Here is a 22,328-nt window from a genome sequence, read left to right on the forward strand (position 1 = left end):
TGCCTCGCACATTTGTCAAGCTTCATCAGCTTGTCAAGGACTCAGTAGTTCTAAAGCATTTTGAATTGTGTGAGACTATTATGGGCAGTAAAGGCAGTAGTAGGCATTAAGTAGTAGGCAGCCATATATACTTCTATTGCAGAGCAGATAGGCCGAGTTGTAAGGCAGCCCAGACACAGGTATCTAATGATATTCTAGAAGGGCTGCACAGACATCACTTTTAGCATCACCTGCATTATTCAGAGGCCATCGAGTTGTCTGGACATCAGGCTCAGCCATGCTATTTGACCAGGCATTGGGAGCAAATTTATCGGCCCACAGGCTTTGGCATATACGTATTTACAACGTCTAGCCTATACATTGCAATACTACATAGGGCAGCAGTAATGTTTCCAGAATAAACTGTGGCTCACACACTTAATACTTCCAATTTTCTAAAATAGTGACAAACAATGACAAAAGAAAGTTGACAGCGAGGGCTGATAGTTCAAGGATGAGTGTGTCTAACTCATTCCTTTAAGAGATAGTGGCTATTTTTGAAGAATTTAATGTGAAGCAATATGACCAAGTGAGACATGCCGACTTATACAACAGTATCACAGAAAAGAGATAAATTGAGCAACTTGAAGCTAGTTTAATCTCACATTAGCAATGTTTTGCGAGAGCCTCATAGTCAACTGAAGGCTTCTCTAAGGCTAGGTGACATGTAGCCACGCTGATTGAAAACTGATAGTATTTTTATCAAAAACTGTCTGATGATTATAGTGAAGCAAATCTGTCCAAAAAAGAAGAAAAAATTTGGCCAAGTCGGCCCCGCATTTAGAACCAATGTGACACGCAAAATTAAAAAAGTTTCAACAGATATCAGAAGACAAATGAGAGTTAAAGGAGAGGAGTTTGACTCATTGTACTAGCTTGCAGTGATAGCACAGAAGTCTGACAACTGCTCAATTACTCTTTTTCTCTTGAGAAGTAGACATAAGCCTCCTGGATCGTGAGAGTTAATAACTAAATGACAGAAACAGATTTTTTTTTATGCGCTGATGTATATGACATTAAAATCCTAAAAATCAAACTTCTAGAATTATCACGGATGGCACACCATCCTTGACTGGTAAACATAGTGAATTATCAACACTGGTAAGTAACGAACTAAGTAAAGAAGGTGTAAAGATGTAAAATTCTATTGCATCATTTATAAGTAAGCTTTATGTGCTTAGATATAAACATGTTATAAAGCCAGTGATATATCCATTTGGAAGCCTTTTGACACCATCACTTAAAACTGTTTCTAAGAGAGATTCATGCAGAGTATTGAGGTTTGTCAGTCTTGAGATGACTCAGCCATGGTCGCGCAATGTCACACTTATACTCTCTTAGGCAAAAAATTGCTGAGTCTTGGATTGAGAAAGGACAACCTATGCGAGAACTATGTGACCCTATGTGGCTAATATGGGGTTTTCAGTTGATATTACAGCCCGCCTTAATGTTCTCTACACCAGACTAAGAGGCCAGACACTGTCATAGGCCAACTATATTCATACATTGAAAGCCTTAGGAACCAAACTGAAACGGCTTGAAAGGCACTCGCCTTTGGCCTGACCCAATATTGCACACTTTTTAGTGATTCAAGAAATTGTGACCAAATTGCTACCCAGCAATGGAAGTGCACAGAAAGAAGGTTACGCATGAGGTGCTTCATCTTTAGCTGCTAAAAGGTTCGAACAATACTTTCAGCCTTTTGCAGATATCATGAAGATCGCTAATTGTTTATTAGTATTATTTATATTATCTCATTCTTATCTTTTCTGCGGACACGGATGACGTTCCAGATCATTTGAAGCTGGAGCTTAATAATGTCAACAAAATTCATGGTTGGCACCAGCAGCCTTCTCTAGCTAACTTGCACCAACAAGCTGAATAAGGACAGGTGTCGAGCGATTTTAGCATTTCGAGCAGTTCGGGTCTACATATTATCTAGATGAATTTATATTACCAAGAATATCTAGATGATATTCTTGGTTAAATAAAAACTTAAATAAAGGAAGGGCACGGCTAATTGACTCTTACCTATAGGACATCTTGCATATCAATATCACTGCCTTTGAGCCAGACCTTGTCTATGTACTGCAGTCTAGACCTTCAGTACCACCTGTAACACACATGCAGATGAGCCATTTGTCAGGTATAACAAGCCTCAGAATAATTTTAATTTTTCGAGGTCAAACTCAGTCATAAATTCTGACAAGTTTTATCTTTCCCTTCATAATAATACATTTATTAAAATCTAATCAACATTAACTAACATTTAAAATGAGTTCTGCACTTGAAGATATGAGTATTACTCACTCGCTTCTCTGCTGTACGTATTGAACAGCTATAGTGGGATAGTTTTTTATGTTTCAAATTTAATTTGCAGTCAACAATACTGTTACCTACATTTAATCATTAACAGAGTTTAATTGTCAAAACAGTTAAGCCAAGTGAAAATTTAATCGCATGTGATTCACACATTTTAGATGAAGCAAAAGGTCACTAAGATTCAAATGAGAGAGCAAATGTGAAACATAAAATATCTAGCTCAAATTTGCTCGAATATGTTACTTTTCAATGTTGATAATATCCACGACGTCAGCCTTCCTACAGCTTTAGCAAACCTGGTTCTCCTTCCAAAAATTTTGGATTTCATTTCATACTTCAGGTAATACAGACTGGATGAGGTAAGAGAAATGGCTTCATTGCAAAACTGTTAAAGGGGGTATTATCAGCTATAACTTCAACTGGAACAGTGTGTACTACATAAATGGATTTGAGAGCATTAATAACATTCTCTTTTTCTTCTTTTTTAACAGATTTAATTGAGGGTGGTGCGAGTAGATGTGAATTACAAGAAGTTAATTGTAGTTGAATTTGAGTATATACAGAGCAGTGACACGCTTTCAAGAGGCATCAACGATTTTTGCTGTTGTTGCTTCGCACATTTTTGAGTGTGAATTTCTGCAAAATCTTTTGCGCCATGTCTATCAGATCTCAGCCAAGAAACAGAAAAGAAGATAGTAATAATGACATCAGCACAAGAAGACGTCACAATCGATTTAGCAGCGCTGCACAGTGCTCACCTGACTAAAGGAATCGGCAACAGCAAAGCACAGTACAGTGGATGCCTCTATAACGTAGACTTCCCATAATATAAATTCTACTGAATGTAAGGAATTTGCGTAAAGTTTTTGCTTTGTAGTACATAAGAAATTCCATATAACTTTAAGCGTCAAGTCGGTGCAAGTTCTCAGATTCGATTTGAATAAAGAGAGTCCCACAATTATCCTTCAAATTATTGTTTTCTCTTTGCTGCATTTGGGAAAGAAAACAATGTACAATCTATTGAATTTTTTTACTGAATTTAAAGTGCAGTATATGCACTTTTTTCTTTGCAGCACAGATCTCGCTGTGGAGAAAAAAGTGAAAACCATTTATTTGAATAAACATCAAAGGCTCGCGCTTCTCCTAACTTATTGTAAAATTACCATAGTCACAGACCCTAAACCAAGTGTAAGTGATAAGAAACAAGGGAAAGTTTGTGATGCAAACCAATAATACCACAGTTTCTGTACAGTCATTTAATTAAAATGTTAAGTTTAGTATTTTTCATTTTGAAAGCCAAAAAGAAAAAGATTTTGAGACGATTTGGCTAGTTACATGTATTTTACTGTTCGTATGACATGAAATCCCTTATAAGGTGAACATTCTCAGAATGGATTATTTATGTTACAGTGCCGTCTACTGTACCACTAAAGTAAGAGCGAGATAAGGAAGAGCTTAGGTTCAAAAGGTCAGCAGACAGGATTCATCAGCCAGATAAGGGAGAGATATTAGAGAGTAAACTGTTCCAATCTCCAAGTCCGGAGTAGTCATTTTGCCATCATGGTACGTTAAGATGCATCTGACAAATATGGTTGTTGATGTTCCAGGTACAACTGTAAGTGAACCAGTAATTGGCTAATCAACTCAATATTTAGTTATTGAAACAAAGCTATTCCTAAAAAAAAAATATTTTTTTGACTATTTTACTAATGCTTTCTGTTAAACTGCAATGCATGCTTGTATAGCGTATTACGTACATAACTTTTGCGTGAGTGTAATGCTGAACACAATAGCACAACATTGAGAAACAGGCGTAATACAAAAGCTATAATGTGAGAGTACGTACATAGAGATACATGTACAAAGGAAACTAATGGTATTTCGTGTTGGAACCGTGAGTGCTTGTGTCTTACATTCTTCTACAGCTCAATCATCAAGTCGGAAGGTCTGACTTGATGATTGAGGTCTGAGGAATTGAAGGTTTGACTACATGAATATAAGGATTTTATGGCCCAAGTTCATGAAGAGTCGAATTGGTAGATAATAAGATTAAAAAATAATGTCTTAATTTGAGTAAAGCTCGGTGAGTAATTTTACAGTAAAACCTGAACAAGTAAAGATTGTATGAAAATAAATAATGAAATTTAATCTTGAAATTGAATTGGCTTTTGTAGTTTGCATACTGCTGTGTCTCTGTTGAACACTTACTTACCTTACTAATCATCAAAAATTTGGTAAAACGAAGTTTGTCAGCAACTGCAATCAGGTCATTATCTCAAAACTTATTTGATAATATCAAATAGAGTGTGTTTTATTTTTTATCCATTCTTAGATTGGCTAACTGGATGCAACTTGGCGCGTAAAAATTCGCAAGAATCGGCTAAACAACTGTAGATCTGCTTGTATTATTTTAGAATTAAAGTCATGGTCCCAAAAATAAATTTTACCATGTAGATAGACATGTAGCCCTACTTGACGTTAAAGGAGTTGTCGACTCTTGTAGATTCGTTTGAGTTTTACTTCCACCACATGCATATAGTAGCTCCAATCTAGTAACTCGTATGTACTTGTATATTAAATCAATATTCATCAATGTAGGCTTTGGTAAAGCATGTGTACCAGAGTAAATATCTTTTACAGTACTACCATGAACTCATTGTAATTTGGGAAATACTAATATTGTACAAATTATAATCAGGCGCTAAAATGTCCACTTAATTTAATATTGTGTCTTTGTTTCAATAAAATCTACTGCACCGCTGGTAAAAACTGACAAACCCTTATGACTGACATCCTTGGACCTTTTTAGTTTTATGATTCCATACTAGTAACTGGAAAGGAACTGTTTGAATTAACTTTTTGCATTGGCTTTGAATCAATTCACGATACAACTGCCATACTGATATATAATGATATACTGGTTAATATTTCTGTGAGAGTTGTGTTTGCAAGTACAGACACTTACATGTATATGTGTTAACGTCAACTCATTAGCGCGGAATTCTACGCATTTAGTACCAAATGACTAATTAAAGCCTTGGTTGTTTCTAGGTCCTGTTTGTTGTGTCTGGCCAAACACTCTTATACATTTCATCCAGTTAAAAAATGCTTGACACCTCAAATGTTCTAAAATTTAGTAATTCTGCGCAAAACACTTTATTTAAAACATGATGTTACAGATTGTTTGACCTGAAAATGGCCAAAAAAGACCTGTAAAAGTGCGCTAGGACTTAAATGGAGTAGCTGATTTTCTAGCAACAGTATTTCACTAACACAAATGAACTTAAAGACTGATCTATTCTAGATATAATGGCCATAACTGCAAGGCACTAAGATATGATGATGCCTCATACCATTGCTTTATTTGGTGTCGTTAAACAGCAGACAATAATCTAAGCTAGTTATTCTCTTACAAGTTCTCTATTCTCACCAAGGATATACATTATATGGTACACTTAAATGTGTTGAACTACACCTTCACAAACAGCAGAAAACTTTAACTGTTTGTAAAACACACACACACTTGCATACACGCGTACACACGCATACACACACGCACGCGCACACGCGTACACGCACACACGCATACACGGGCACACACGCGCGCACGCACACACACACCCATACACGTATATATATATATATATATATATATATATATATATATATATATATATATATATATATATATATATATATATATATATATATATATATATATATATTAATGCAGATATATATCTACAGATGTAAATGTAAATATATATACAGTCAAACTCAGATAACTCACCCTCGGATAGCTCGAACACATGGTTAACTCGAACAGATTTGTCTGGTTTGTTCCCCCACAATGATAAATTGCTTTAGATAACTCGACTTTAACATCATTAACTCGTATACAATTCACTGTATATTGTATACAATTCAGTGAATTGTATACAATTCACTGTATACAATTCACTGTATATTTACATCTATAGATATGTAAATATATATATATAGTTTATATAAATAGTATATATATGTATATATATAGTATATATATACATGTATATATATTTATATACAGTCAAACATGGATAACTCGAACTTCACGGGACCGAGCAAAAGTGTTCGAATTATCAGAGCGTTCAAGTTATCAGAGCACTGTCACAAGTCCATGTATTTACTTATTTATTAGTAGATACATGTACATATGCAAACTATAATATAAATCAAAAGCACAAATGGCTTGTTTCAAATTAAATGCTTCTAATGTAAAGTTTAAAACGTTTTTATCAAAAAGTATAGAGATTTTTCTATCACTTGAGATTGGTTTGTTGTTTGAAGTGATGTTATTGCCAGGACGTTTTTTTAGATTGACATTGGCAAAACTTGATCGTTGTTGAAATGCTCAAAAGAAAAAACATATTTTTTTTGAGCGTTTTACCCACGATCAATTTTGCCGATTTTTCTTGAAGTTTATGCAACTTCAAGAAAAAGTTACCAAAGAAAAATCCCTTACTTTACCTGGGATTCGTTAAGAGCAACACTCCGAGGCAGTTCAATTAAAAGTTTTACGAGGTTTAACGGTACATTGTATATCACTCACGATTTTTGAATGGATACTTATTGAATGTACCCACGTATTCTGTGTTTAGGTCAAACGATGAATAGTTTTTTTAGCTAAGACAACGTATACGTTTAATAAAAACAATTTTTAAGACGTTTTAAACATTCAACATTCCGACGTTGATTCAACACGGAATCAACGTCGGAAAACTATTCGTCACGGGCTAGCCGGGTCACGCACTCAAGGATTTTTGCCACGGACATACAAAACAACATGCTGTTTTTGTTTTGTATGCGCGTGGCGAAAATCCTTGTGCGCGTGAGCCGGCAAGCCCGTGCTATTAATCGTATAGCAGTATAAATCAAATTTGACCAAACCTTTAGAAAAGTCGTTGACAAAATTATTTTGCCGATGGTGGTAATAGCAACGCTTATGAATTACGAAAAGATGAGGTTTACCTCTATGGCTTTGAATAAAGTGATTTTCTAAAGCGATAACAACCGTTTCGGTAGCCGTTGGGCAAAAAAACAGTTCGAATTAACAGTGTTGAGTTCGAGTTATCTATAGCAATTTATCATTACGTGGGAACGGACCAAAGGAAATGTTCGAATTAACCATGTGTTCGAGCTATCCGTGGACGAGTTATCCATGTTTGACTGTATATATATATATATATATATATATATATATATATATATATAGTTTCTATCTATTGATCTATCTGTGATGACCCTAGCAGCCAAATACAACAGTTTCCTTTTGGTCTCCCAGATTATTACTGTACAAGTTTTTCATGCATCAGATTAAGAGTTGACAGGAAGAAGCGGATAGATAGAAAGAGGTTGTATAAGTGCTTGCATACGAGAGCAGCTGCTAATGATAAAAGAAATCACCAGGTGTCTTCTGTCTTGTTTTTTGGTTATTGGTAAGTACCTACCTGTAATAAAGAGCACCATTAAAAATTAGTAGGAACTGTGTTGGTAAATTAATAGGTTTTTAAGTAAATGTGTAGATACGTTGTAAAATGTAGGTCATATCTCCAAATATTGAAAAAGGCATCTAAATGCTATAGTGCTGCCAAGAAAGATACTTGAAAATTTATATATTTAGCTAAACAGATAAATCCATGAGACAAAGTAGATGAAAATAATTTGTATGCAGGCAGCTCAAAGATCTCAAACAAGTATGAAAATAGAAGTATTTTTTCAGAGATATTCAAGGAGATCTCACGGGTCAATATTAAGGTTGAAAAGAAATTCCTCTTGATTGAATGCGTACCTATTACATAAACAATGGCTTACAAACTAGAATATACACTGACATGGCTGATAACAGCGATGTCGGTCAGCAAGGTCACCGGAGGGGTTAACGAACAGATATTAACCAAAGGCTAGCATAGGAGCAAGCCCAGGGTTTCAGTGCGTGGCACAAAGTGGGGCACAACAGACAATTAGGCTTGCTGCAAGTAGTATTTCAGAGTTACATGTACATGAAGATATGGCTAAAGAACATTCCGGAAAACTACAAAATTCTGGACTTCGCGCAGATTGGAGATTATTTCTTATTGCTGGACTTTCAAATAGTGCTGGAGCAACTGGTAAGCTTGAGCTTGTGAGAATTCATGCGAGTGCCCAACTAGTTTGAGAGTTAGTGCTATCTCCACAATTTTTCACCTCTAGAAACTTGCTGCAGTTTTGTCTAAATATTTTAAATCCTCACCTTGCCCACGCTGACAGCAGCGATGCTACTGACAGCAGCGATGCTACTGACAGCAGCGATGCTACTATTAACAGAATAAAGCATCTTCAATCATTTATGCATAGTTTACACACATTCCCTGTTATAAATCATATTAGTTTCAACATGTACTTACTACTCTCACTGAAAACTGACTATAGTAGTACCTCTTAGTGACCTCACGATTTAGCAGTAATATATTATGTATGTATGGCATAATGAATTTTTACTGATCTTTTTCAAGTTTACTCAAAAAGAAATAATTTAATTTTCAAACTATCTATCACTGACATAAAAAATTAAAAACCTTAATTAGTAAAGTGTGGCAGCATATGTCAGCATGTGTCAGCATACATCAGTGTGTATATGAAACAAACTTGTGCTGTGTTTGCACAAGCTGAGGTCCTAATCTTAACCGAATCCTGTTGTTCATGCTTCTCCTAAGCACCTGCTCTTACATGTCGGTTTAACACAATATTCCTAAAGCTGTCTAAAGTTCACATCAGATAACCGTGAGCGTGCTGCCTGCGAGCGACATGCTTGTACAAGCCTTGGAATTTTTGAAATTCGAGATGCCTTAGTCAAGGCTGTAGCAACTTTGTCGGGTGGCAGGTGGCATCGTGAGTAGGTTGTACAGCATACATACTCTGCCGTTAGAGACGGCCTCTTGGCACAGTTATAGGAAATATTCGTTGAAATTCATTATGAAGAGTTATTCCAGAATTTTGAAAATAGTTGAGCTAGATGCAGTCAGAGCAAAATACTATATGTTATTCTTGTTCTGCCAAAAGAAATGCTACTATTTTAGTAAAAATGTGGAGCAAAACAACCATTTTATTTTCATTGGCTGTCTGAAATATGAGTTAATAAATACCTACGGATTGAGAGCACATACCAGCACCTGCCAGCTACACCCTCTTTCCTTTGCTATTCTACAAATAAAATACCCAAAACCACAATTGATTTTAGTTGGTGGTGCATTTACTCAAGCTGCGTATCTGCAAGTACCTTATTTTAGTGGATAAACATTAGAATAACCTTAAATATATGCATCACTAAATTTACCTTTTCTCATTTCAAATTCTCTAATTACAGCATTCTTTAAAGCAACTCATCATCTATAGATAAAAAATCACCTTCTCTTGGAATCACCTTCTCTTGGAATCACCTTCTCTTGGAATTTTGTTTTAAAGATGAACTTGCCCAAAACTTTAGTAGATTTTATCAAAAAGTATCGTATTTCCAATTGTATCGTATCATTTCCAATTGTATCGTATCATTTCCAATTGTATCGTATCATTTCCAATTGTATCGTATCATTTCCAATTGTATCGTATCATTTCCAATTGTATCGTATCATTTCCAATTGTATCGTATCATTTCCAATTGTATCGTATCATTTCCAATTGTATCGTATCATTTCCAATTGTATCGTATCATTTCCAATTGTATCGTATCATTTCCAATTGTATCGTATCATTTCCAATTGTATCGTATCATTTCCAATTGTATCGTATCATTTCCAATTGTATCGTATCATTTCCAATTGTATCGTATCATTTCAAATTGTATCGTATCATTTCCAATTGTATCGTATCATTTCCAATTGTATCGTATCATTTCCAATTGTATCGTATCATTTCCAATTGTATCGTATCATTTCCAATTGTTTGTAATGTTTAAGGTGATCTGACTGCCAAGATGTTTCGAGATTTATATTGATAAAACCTGCTTGCAGTTAAAGCGCTCAGAAGAATCAAACGTGCCCAGAATTTAGTGAATATTACTTATAAGTAATAAATATGTTGTCTTATCGGCATTACATACTTACATTACATACTTACATTACATACTTACATTACATACTTACCGTATATGTTTACTCAGTATTAAAGGAGTTAGAGAAAATAGCCGGACAATCTCTAACCGACTTACCCTATCTTTACAATATTTGAAACATCTATAGAAATGGATGTGAAGCCATATTTCAAGTTGTATTTTAGTAATCAAGAGAAAATATAAAATAATGTCAATAGAGACGCACAACACTGCAACTTGAACACCGTAGCCATGTCATAACGAGAGGCACAAAAAGGATACATGGCTACTGACTTCATTTTTGGAGACGTCTTTTTCTTCCAATCAAGTTTTGTCAGCTTTAACCTTGAAGCATTCTGGCAGTTCAAGTTCAGCTCAAGCATCAAAGCCAATCGCAAATGATAAAAAAAATGTTGATACGTTCTAATAAAATCTATAAGATGTATATAATGTATAAAAATGAGGCGTATTTATTTTGTGAAACGCTATTTGAGGTGTATTTATTAGCATTTCATGTTGCTTCCAGCGGTGTGCGTTACGCTTTTTATAATAGTATTTATTTTTTTAAATAATTTTATCTTACTTCTGAGTATTATTCATGTTTTAATCCTCATGATACTTAGCATATCTCTTTTGGTGACAAACGCTCCAGAGACTGTAAATAACACATTTCTCAGTTGATGTAATATATCGTCATTGTTGAGAAGTCAATGCTACAAATGACTAGTCAGTCAAGTGACTTTAAACAGATGTTGGATGTTGAATTTTCAAGGTCAATGTGCCTCATAGGTCAGCCATTAACAGTCATAAACATGTGATCGAGAAACAGATATATAATCAATGAAAGAGTTGCAATGAGCAAACAGCCTTAGCTGGTGTTTTTCTTATTCATCAAATAGATATATAAACCTATATATCTATAGGTTTATATATCTATGTATTCATCAGATAGAATGGAAAGTTAAAGAACGAAGTAATTAGTTTACTCATTTGCTGACTTCTCCACAAACCATCTACAGTTACCACAAACTGTGATAATAAAAATGACACTATATTTTGTGTGCATTTTAAAACAAACACATAATTAATAATACATGTACAAATAAGTGTTCTAAATATTTTACTTAACAAGTAATAATCTTTGACTAGAGAAGTGTCAAACATTTGGACAAGAAATAACACAGAATGTCAAGTGGCTACAAACCGTCGCTCATCAATTTATGACTAGCGATTGGCTGATAGTAAAACCGCTCCTATTCCATAATGCTGGGCGCATCCCTCGGGTCTTATTTCTGCTTAAGTACAAGTTCCCAAACAGGCTTTCACAATATGATTATTATGTGTAATAGCTCGCCTATGATAAAATGTTGGTTGCTATGGTGCTTGTTTACACGGTGTTAATGATTACACACTAAAACTGTTCAGAATTGTCTGCTCTGCTCTTTATAAATAAATTATAGCGACTCATAAGGCCAACTTTTATTAAATTACAAAAGCTGAGATTATACAAACAAATCACTCCCTAAATAGGCTTCCCTAAAGGAGTCTTTGAATCTCTCTCCATCAGGAAAGATCTGCAGCGCTAAAGAGAGCACATAGTTCTGACAGACTGCAAAGCCGGTCTCATCCATGAAGTGCTTTTGGTAGATGTAGGCTGACATCCCATGCTGTCAATTTAGAAAAAGCAAACAAGTTCATGACATAGGCTTTCATAAAGCACACTTATTCAATTGATTTTTATAACCGCAAGAACTACAACAGCTATCGTACCACAACCACTCGGGAGCGAACTTGAGGTGAATAATATATGTATAATGATGTTTATATATAGTAGATATATATAGTATATATAACAATGTACGCAACATCTTCTACACAGTTATTTATATTATAAACCTTTCAACAAAAATAAAATATTTTTAATTTTTTCTTTCATAATTTCATTTTTTAAATTAGTTATTGCTTGTTTTGCTTTGTATAAATTGTGCAGCAGTTGATATTATATTTGATGTTATGTTTTGCCTCAGAACAAAAGTTTGTTTTAATTAAAAATATAATTGCTAATAATCATTTAGCTAATCACAATGAATGGAAATACCATGCGCTGCTAATATACAAAATTTCGCTGTCGTTCACAACTGTGTTTGCAGCAGTATTAAAGCTCGTAAAAATGTTAACTTTTTTGTAAATTATTTTACAAGTTCAAACCTTAGGCTGCCAAAAGTATCATGTGAAAAATAAATTACCCGCAATCCATCTGCACGGAGCTGAAGTGATTTATTACTGCCAATTGACCAATAGGAGCAATAGGCCAATAACACTTGTCAGGGATTATACATTTCTCATTTACTGCTTAAACATATCCTAGCTTTTTAAAAAGAAATAAATTTACATAACTTAAATTATTTATTAAAATGCATTCATTAACACAAAGTTCTATAAGCTGTCACTGAATGTAAACAAACCCTATGCTATATATCGCCAGTTATATTGCTATATAACGCATATTTCAATTTAATTTAGAAGATTTGACTAAAAATTTTATCTCTAAATTACTTATTACAAATCCATCTGAACAATCACAGTTTAAAAAGATCAAAACTGTAGAAAAATTGCGCAAAACATATTCTACATTATAGAAAGCTAAGCTGTAGGATTTAAAGAGGTCAGACAATTTCTGTAAACATTTGAATGCGCTCTTGCTGATGTAAGAGATGCTAGTTGAAATACCCTCATCGCACTCGTTTGATTTACAAAGTTGGCAACCCAATGGATGTGATAAAGATTCGACTGCAACTTGACAACGAGTTGTCGAGTCAAAGAGGTCTAAAGAAAAAGTATTACGGTATGATGAGAGGTATGCGGATTCTCGTACTGGAGGAAGGATACATGGCTATCTGGAAAGGGTAAGACAAATATACCGTAGTTGAATCTTGAAGTAAGAATTATAAATGCTGAATGTATGATAAAAACAAAAAGTTCATGTGCAACTCATTAAAACTATGATTTAGGAAACGCATTTTAAAATTTATGCAATGTTTTAGTTAGGGATGGTCTTGAGCCTCGTAAATTTATCATCCTTTGAAAAGCTAGACTTAAGCTAACATAAGTAGAGAGAACAGCTTTTTAGAGAGGGCATAGAGAGGGCAAGGTAGGGGCAATAGAGAGGGCAGAGGACAGGGTTCTTACTAAGCAGCCAGAGGGCTGCTTAGTGAGAGCTATTCGAGTTTATTGTACTAGTTATATATATATACAGTATATATACAGTATATATACTGTATATATACATATTTATACATATATATATATATATATATATATATATATAGCCAGCAAAGAAAAAGCAAAGGTAGAAAAATATCTCCCTCTTGGAGAAGAGATTGAAAAATGCTGGAATGTAAGAACAACTGTAATCCCAGTAGTCATTGGGGCACTGGGCGCAATAACACGGGCGCATAAAATGTGGCTTGCCCAGATACCAACAACAATCAACTCAGGTGAGTTGCAGAAAAGTGCGCTATTGGGAACAGCTAAGAACTTGAGGCGAGTGCTCAAACTCCCAGGTCTCTGGTAGGAGACCCGAGTTAGAGCAGAATTTACCACCCATACGGGGTATCCGGGGTGAGGAAACCATTTTATATATACTGTATAAATATATATATATATATATATATATATATATATATATATAGACAAAGTGGATACTGCACAGTTCGTTACAGAGTGCTCAATGATAAATCAGAGCTAAATTATAGAATATGTATAAGTGGAACTTCACTCTATAAAGCTAATACGTTCCATTTTAACGAAGTGTTGCTTAGAGTGCTCAACAGATATAGGAGCGTATGTACATAGGATATAGGAGTATGTATATACGCTCTTTCCTATATACTATATCTGTCGAGCACTCTAAGCAACACTTCGTTAAAATGGAACGTATTAGCTTTATAGAGTGAAGTTCCACTTATACATATTCTATATATATATATATATATATATATATATATATATATATATATATATATATATAATACATGTATACATCATTTTGGGCATGTCTGGGCACATATTCTTTTCTGATCGTTTTTACGGCGATCAATTTTTGTCAAACATCTTGACAATGAGATCGCCTAAAACAAAAAACAACATATCAACTGATAGAAAAAAATCAATACTTTCTGTTAAAATCAAGTAAATTTTTACGCAATCATATCTTCAAGTATTTGGCTTACTTTCACATAATATCTATAGTGATGTACTTCCTTGCCTTCCACAATTTTCGATGGCCTTCCAGAAGCATTATAACACAAGATGCTTGATCTAAGAACACCAGCTTTATACTACTAGGGCGTCTTTATGGGTATAAGACAGCATACAGCTACGATGAATACTTGCTATTTGGCGTACAATGACATGTGCATTGCATGAGCAGACGATCAGTGAAGACACAGAAAGACACCATCACCGAATAACATGTATTTTTATTGCAAAAGTCTAGAATGCTTGAAGCAGCTTATTTTACAATTGTAAAATATAAGAGCGTGCCTAAGGAGTGTGCTTAAGGGGTGTGCCTAAAGGGTGTGCTTAAAGGGTGTGCTTAAGGGTTGTACCGAAGGGGTGTGCCTAAGGGATGTGCCTAAGGGGTGTGCTTAAGGAATGTGCCTAAGGGGTGTGCCTAAGGGGTGTGCCTAAGGGATGTGCCTAAGGGGTGTGCTTAAGGTTTGTACTGAAGGGGTGTGCCTAAGGGATGTGCCTAAGGGGTGTGCTTAAGAGATGTGCCTAAGGGGTGTGCTTAAGGAGTGTGCTTAAGGCTTGTACTGAAGGGGTGTGCCTAAGGGAAGTGCCTAAGGGGTGTGCCTAAGGGTGTACCTAAGGGGTGTGCCTAAGGGGTGTACCTAAGGGTTGCACCAAAGGGTTGTATCGAAGGGGTGTGCCTAAGGGGTTACCAAGGGATGTACCTAAGAGGTGTACCTAAGGGGTGTGCCTAAGGGGTGTACCGAAAGTGTGTACCTAAGGAGTGTGCCTAAGGGGTGTACATAAGGGGTGTACATAAAGGGTGTACCGAAGGAGGCAAATGGAGGGCACAAATGGAAACTAAATAGCTTCACTTACTTTTGAAGCTAGAAATAGTTTCAGCAGAATAAGGATTATATTAGTATTTGTTTTCTATTAGAGAAATAGCAGATGGATCATATTCAATATACACAATGAGCTGATGAATTGGTAGTCATATCTCTGAATGAAGAAAGATAAATACGAACAAGTTTGTGTGGGTTCCACGGATGTTTACAGAATATTATGCGTTTGCTACATCAAATAATTTAAAATGCATTGCTTTTCCCTCTTCTATAAAAATAATCAAGTAAACTAAATAGATAGATAGAACAAGCGAATCAATATTAATAGAAGCAGGTTCAATCTAAATGTTTACTACTCTTGTCTAAGTTTTCTGCTCTCAGATGTTTGTTTTACTAGTCTGATGCAGATCAATATAATACTCATAATATTTGTTTATCATAACGTTACCAGTGAGTCGATGTGTGGCTCATGGTCCATTTGCGTGTTCTACAACCAATACATCCAATATGTTTGTAGCAGCGTGTATCCGCATAATTTCTTTTCTCATCATGTAGTTCTATAGCTCAGGTCTTACGAATGGTTAACTCTTTCATCAGCTGGTCTGCAGCCATCCTTAGAGAGATGTCCTTTAGTGCAATCAGAATGGGTGCATATGAACCAATCAAGTACAAACTGGGTGGAACGGACAAAGCACACACAGCCATGGCGATCAAGGTCAAAGCTGCTGCTATCTCTGGTAAATGATGCAGACTTTTGTATTATAAATTCTTAAAGGTAGATGTCGACAAACAAAAAGTGTAAACAACTTCCACAAGTTTCTTTAATGTTACTAACTTTAGCATTGTTTGGAATTAGTGGTGCTGTAGGGAAATACTGTAGTAAACCTAAGAAAATTGCAAACGCTATTCTAGCGAGCAAACTCTATAAAATGAGTGATGGTCCAGAAAATGACCATGGGGAGAAACTCCATAAGCATTCATTTCCGATGGACTGATGAAAAGGCGAGGCGACCGAGTCGCTATATATATACAAAGAACTTCTTGCATTAAAGCTGACACAAAAAAGATGAAAGACGCCATTTGCTGAAATTTATAGACCTTTTCACGCAATAGACAATCTTTAACGATTTTATTCATACTGTTCGACTGTTAGTAGAATTTATTTATGTTCATGGTTGCATGTAGGAATAGTCTAAGTATCTGTTCCATTTAGTTACTAGCTGCTTAAATTATTCTAAGTAATACATTTTCGTTTTGTTTATATTTTTTCTCATGAATAGATTTTGTTTTTATTATAATTCATCCTCAAGATATGTCTATTACGTTCTGTCCAAAACATATTGTAGATAGTTTTTCATGGGCTCTTTTTAGCGCTTAGTTTATTGCATCATGATGGTTAGTTGCAGCACAATAATCTTTTGTTGTTTTGTATGTGAAAATTTTGCTAAGTTAACAGATAGCAAAGTAACATGATTGGTCGTTACGCGCAGTAACTGTTAAGCTCTAGTACGTACAACGGCTTATGTAGTATAAATTCTACCACAACTTTTTAGGCAGGTCGGCTTGTGTTTGGCTCCTCATGGAAACACATAGATATATTATATAAAATTGTTTATCCGTTGGAGAAATCTTATCACTTACTGATCGTCAGTTAAATAACTCTGCACTCTGTTGGTTTCAGCAGAGCACAGTGAGGTGGTTTCACCTTTCTCCTGCTGGTTTCAGCAGAGCGCAGTGAGGTGGTTTCAGCTCTCTCCTGTTGGTTTCAGCAGAGCACAGTGAGGTGGTTTCAGCTCTTTCTTGTTGGTTTCAGCAGAGCACAGAGAGGTGCTTTCAGCTCTCTCCTGTTGGTTTCAGCTGAGTACAGCGAGGTGGTTTCAGCTCTCTCCTGTTGGTTTCAGCAGAGCACAGTGAGGTGGTTTCAGCTCTCTCCTGTTGGTTTCAGCAGAGCACAGTGAGGTGGTTTCAGCTCTCTCCTGTTAGTTTCAGCTGAGTACAGCGAGGTGCTTTCAGCTCTCTCCTGTTGGTTCCAGCAGGTTGTATTGCAAGAAGCATTAGGTTTCAGCAGAGCACAGTAAGGTGGTTTCAGCTCTCCCCTGTTGGTTTCAGCTGAGTACAGTGAGGTGGTTTCAGCTCCCTCCTGGGGTACAGCAGGTTGTGCTGCGGGAAGCGTTGGGTTCAGCACACTCTGTTGGTTTCAGCAGAGTACAAGTGAGTTGGTTTCAGCTCCCTCCTGTTGGTACAGCAGGTTGTGTTGCGGGAAGCGTTGGGTTCAGCACACTTTGTTGGTTACAGTAGAGCCCTAGTGAGTCGATCTCAAGAACCTATCATAGATACACCAAAAGTAAGAGTTGTCTTGACCCCATTCCAACAATTTTTCTTCAATACGAGATAGATTTTTTAGGCTTGACTAGTTACTAATATAAAAAAAAACTTTTCTTTGGCAATTATAATTCATTAGCAGGCATTTTTGGCATGACAAGCGCTGCATTGAAGGAGCAATGGTCAATGCTAGTCACCAACGCAGCTATACAGTATCAGAAGCGCATCAATAGCAGGCGGCAATTAACTTTTAACCAGATAAAATAAATAGTATATAATGCCCATCATCAGCTGTTTGCTTGAAAATGATAAACGGCTATGCACCTTTTTCTATTTTAGCAAGGGTAAATAAAAAAATTATGTACACAAAAATAATGGCTGTTTTTTTAATCTTGTTTGATGGCAAAACTTTAAACTCCGGTATTATAAAACTGTAGCCTAATATGATTATTATAAAGCTCTATTATTGGCTTAAACATGAAAAACGTTTGATTGAAATAATAAAATTTGGAAAACATCAATATATGTACATTAACTGAACAGCTAAAAAATAATGTAAATATATACAAACATATAATAATAGCTTAGAGAATGCTTTAGCTTCTGATCCAACAAAGTATATTATAGCCAGTATCTTCTATATTTATTTTGCATGTCAAACAAGAAGCTTGAAAAGTACATACTTTTACTAAAATATGAAATTTAGACTTATTCAGTTTTTTTTTATAAAAAATGTAATTTATCAATGAGTTTGGAATTGAATAAAAAAGTGTCTATTTACAGTAATTCTCTTGCTTGACAACCTACCAACTCTAAATTTCGTGTTCTCACAGGAGCTATTGGGGCTGCGATAGCGACACCGACAGATCTAGTAAAAGTAAGACTGCAAGCGCAAGTGTCAGGTACAAAGGCTAGACATTCGGGTTGTATCACTGCATTTAGAGACATTTATGCTACAGGAGGGCTAACGGCCCTTTATACAGGATGCGCTCCAAACATTCTACGAGCAATGGCAGCTACTGTTGGACAGGTATAGTAGGACAGTGGTACAATACGCTACGTTTGGGCAACATTGACATCTAGATTTCATTCTTTATAGGTTTTGCAGTTTGTATTACTGTTCTTTGATTTGCTTAATTTGCTACTGAATTCTACTTAAAACATATATTATGTACATGTACAGTCATGCCTTAAAATACGAGCTTAATGCATTCTGGGACTGAGCTCGTATGTCAATTTTCTCGCATCTCAATGCAAAATTTCTTACATAAGATGACTAAATGCAAATTAATCCATTTCCACATCAGGATAAAACTACCTGAAAACAAGAAATTAAGATGGAAAAACGTGTGTTTAATTGTTGTAATTCAGTACCTTCGCTTACAAAGTAACATATATCTATTTAGTAGTTATGATCTGCAATAAAATGTAACAGTTCTATGTACAGTACTGTTACTACTGTATGAAGTTCTTACCGTCGAGACAGACACAGTGGCTAACGGCGGTGAAAGAGACTTGACAGCAATGTGTTCGGTATACTAGGCTTTTGTGACGCTTCATAACATAACATAGACTTGTAATTTAACTCGAATAAATTTAGCTTGCTATGCATTATGTTCGTATGCTTATATCTTCAAGTTGTCTCGAATCTCATGGCAGAAACTTGCTCAAAATTCTGCTCATGTCTCGATCTCCTCGTATGTTGTGGCACTCATGTGTTGAGATATGACTGTTCGTGTATATTAATCCTAGGGAGGTCTCTGCCAAGTCTTACTCTCAAAATCTTTATGTGATTCATACAGAGGTTATATAATGGTCATATGGAGATCATATAATGGTCATATGGAGATCATATAGAGATCATTTAGAAGTCATATAAGAATTGGCTGAAGATACATGTACTTATTGCAAGAGCAGATAAATTGCTTGTTTTTTGGTTGCTGTACTATGCAGTATCATGCCTTGTAGTTTAGTATACTGTTCTCTCTGATATTAGTTGAGGTTCAAATGCAATTTAGAATAAAATATAATATACTACAGTATAATATAAACTGAAATGATATAATATGAGATAATATAATTTATATATACCTAATAATACATATATACATATACATTTATACATATTTACATTTATACATTTATATATACATGTATAATACTATACAATACAATGAATGACATTATTGCTTATGCAATAAAACGCTTCCTCATCTTTTGGCTTTTCAGCTTGTCGCCTACGATCATACAAAGCACGTTCTCCTCAATGCCAACCTTATGCAGGAAGGTCTGCCTCTACATATTATTTCCTCTACTGTCGCTGGATTCATGAATGCCGCTGCTGCATCTCCAATAGATATCGTTAAAACAAGACTTATGAACCAGCCAGGTGAGCGGCTACAGTACTTTCAAGCTTTATATAGATGATTACCCAACAGTAAGCAGAATTTCATATCGCAGTGCTTTTACAGCAGAGTTTTTGTGTAGCGTTGGAAGAAAGGTACGTACGCCATTTACCACCCATTAGTAGACAAAAAAGCAACAGTACAAAGTTTGCTTAGGGTGACCGATCTTTTAACAATTTCTATAAAGCCAGCAAAACATCTTCAAACAAAAAGTCTCTGAGTTGATCTTAAAGTTTGTTTCTATGAGAATTAAAACAAGACATTCTCTGACAAGACAAGACAACTCTCTGACATTCTTATGTCAGAGAGTCTACAACTAGACACTTCTGATGGTATACAACGTGATCATCTGCACCTGTCCGTGTATATTTACAGCTGCCAATAAAGAACACCAAATTGAATTTGGGCTAATATGTCTAAGAGTAAAAATGTTAAAAAAGATATTGGCTAAAATAATCCCTATTTATTTTTCTTGCCATTAAAGTTTTTCTTGAAGTGTGATGTGAGGAATGGAGGAACATATTATGCTCCTCCATTTCTTTGTTGAATGACATTACGTTTTTTAATCTATATGTACATGTATATCAGCTTTATGTTAACAACATAATAATATTCAAATTGCTAACAAAATGTAATTTTGACAAGGTGAGCAATTGATCAATTCTGTGCCGATTATTGTCCTCTACCTTAATAAGGTTGTTTCTCATACCAATACTCTTGCTTTTAGAATGAATATATGAGTTTTGGTAATTATCAACTTTCAATTAAATCGTTCAATTTTGTGTTATAGAGGTATCGAATTAATCAACAATGCATCAAAAAATTGATAGACGTAAATCTATTTCACAATATTTCTGCAAAAATTCTGTTATAAAAATTAAATTCATACATAAAAAAAGTTCTACTGACTCTGTTTGTTCAAAGTTGTGTTTCCTTGCGTTTAAAAAAACAACTCTATTCGGAAAAGTTTTGCAGATTTTATTTTGGTTATATACCGGTATGTGCTGCATGTTCCAATACGTTCCTTCTTCGGCATAAACCTAATAGAGATTTTATATGGGTACATGCGCATTTCACAGCAACCAACTTGCAAAAAAAAGAGTTGTTTTGTAGAAGGGAAGGAGAAAAGGTACAACTCTATGATAGATGCATGGTACAAGACAATAAAAGCTGAAGGAGTGTGGAGTATATACAAGGGTTTCATACCATGCTGGTTGAGAATTGGTCCTCATACTATGGTGACCTTTGCTGTTTTTGAACAGCTCAGAGTTCTTGCTGGTATTGAACCAGTTTAACCAAAGATACGCTGGGCACCAGTAGGTAATATTCATACGAGACTATGGTGTTTGACTACCTGCAGCGTAGAGTATGATACTAGACTGTGGAGGGTTCTGTGCCTATCGTTAAATATTCTAGGAGCAACAACAATCTTATATTATATTTCCTGAAGCATTGCTACAAAACTTATTTTTACACATTTTTTGTTCAGCTTTAAAGTTTTGTATTTTGAATACCTGAAGCTATTTCGGTGTTTATAGGGTAGAATCATTCATGGTGGATGTTGAAGTGTATTACATTGGAAGAACAGGCTATCCCTGTTAAGACTAATCAGCACTTACAATCTTTTCCTTAATCTAGGATGCCATCTGTATTTTACAGTCTTGTTATACTGTACAGCACTGTGCAGTATGTACTCTACGTATATCATACAGCCCAGTAAATACATGTTTGAAAAGAACTCAGTTTCGTTACTATTTAAAATAACGAAAAGGTTCGGATTCCATAAGCACACAATAGAGGGGGGCCATGTGATTATTGGATTATTGGATTATTGGTGCATGTGAGGTATTTGGATTCTAATCACGCACCATCATATTTGTCAAAACCTACTAAATTTTTGCTTTAATTGAGGTATAAAAGGATACACAATAACCGAATCAGGTTTGCTGACATTGAATAAGCGCATGATTGGCCGATGCATCAGCAAAGGCTGTGACTTGAGATCTTTATAAATATTTCAATGTTTTTAAATTACAATATCTTCACCTTAGAATT

The 22,328-nt window shown here is 35.2% G+C and overlaps 1 protein-coding gene across 1 annotated transcript; it reads left to right on the forward strand.

The window, feature by feature from the left end:
* Window positions 1-8,410: 8,410 nt before the first annotated feature.
* LOC137394183 (mitochondrial substrate carrier family protein ucpB-like) lies at window positions 8,411-21,568 on the forward strand. Its single transcript, XM_068080903.1, has 6 exons — window positions 8,411-8,510; window positions 13,227-13,374; window positions 16,144-16,283; window positions 18,702-18,898; window positions 20,098-20,257; window positions 21,387-21,568. Exons 1-6 carry the CDS (start codon window positions 8,411-8,413, stop codon window positions 21,566-21,568), a joined length of 927 nt encoding a protein of 308 aa, XP_067937004.1.
* The last annotated feature ends 760 nt before the right edge of the window (window positions 21,569-22,328 follow it).

The sequence above is a fragment of the Watersipora subatra genome, chromosome 4, assembly GCF_963576615.1.
Source record: "Watersipora subatra chromosome 4, tzWatSuba1.1, whole genome shotgun sequence".
Taxonomy (NCBI): Eukaryota; Metazoa; Bryozoa; class Gymnolaemata; order Cheilostomatida; family Watersiporidae; genus Watersipora; species Watersipora subatra.

Bases quoted from the DNA above. Each gene is read 5' to 3' on its own strand.
- LOC137394183 (XM_068080903.1), top strand. From the start codon at position 8,411: ATGGCTAAAGAACATTCCGGAAAACTACAAAATTCTGGACTTCGCGCA. The intron at 8,511-13,226 runs GTAAGCTTGAGC...TGATTTACAAAG, and splicing joins AAATAGTGCTGGAGCAACTG to TTGGCAACCCAATGGATGTG. The intron at 13,375-16,143 runs GTAAGACAAATA...CTCTTTCATCAG, and splicing joins TACATGGCTATCTGGAAAGG to CTGGTCTGCAGCCATCCTTA.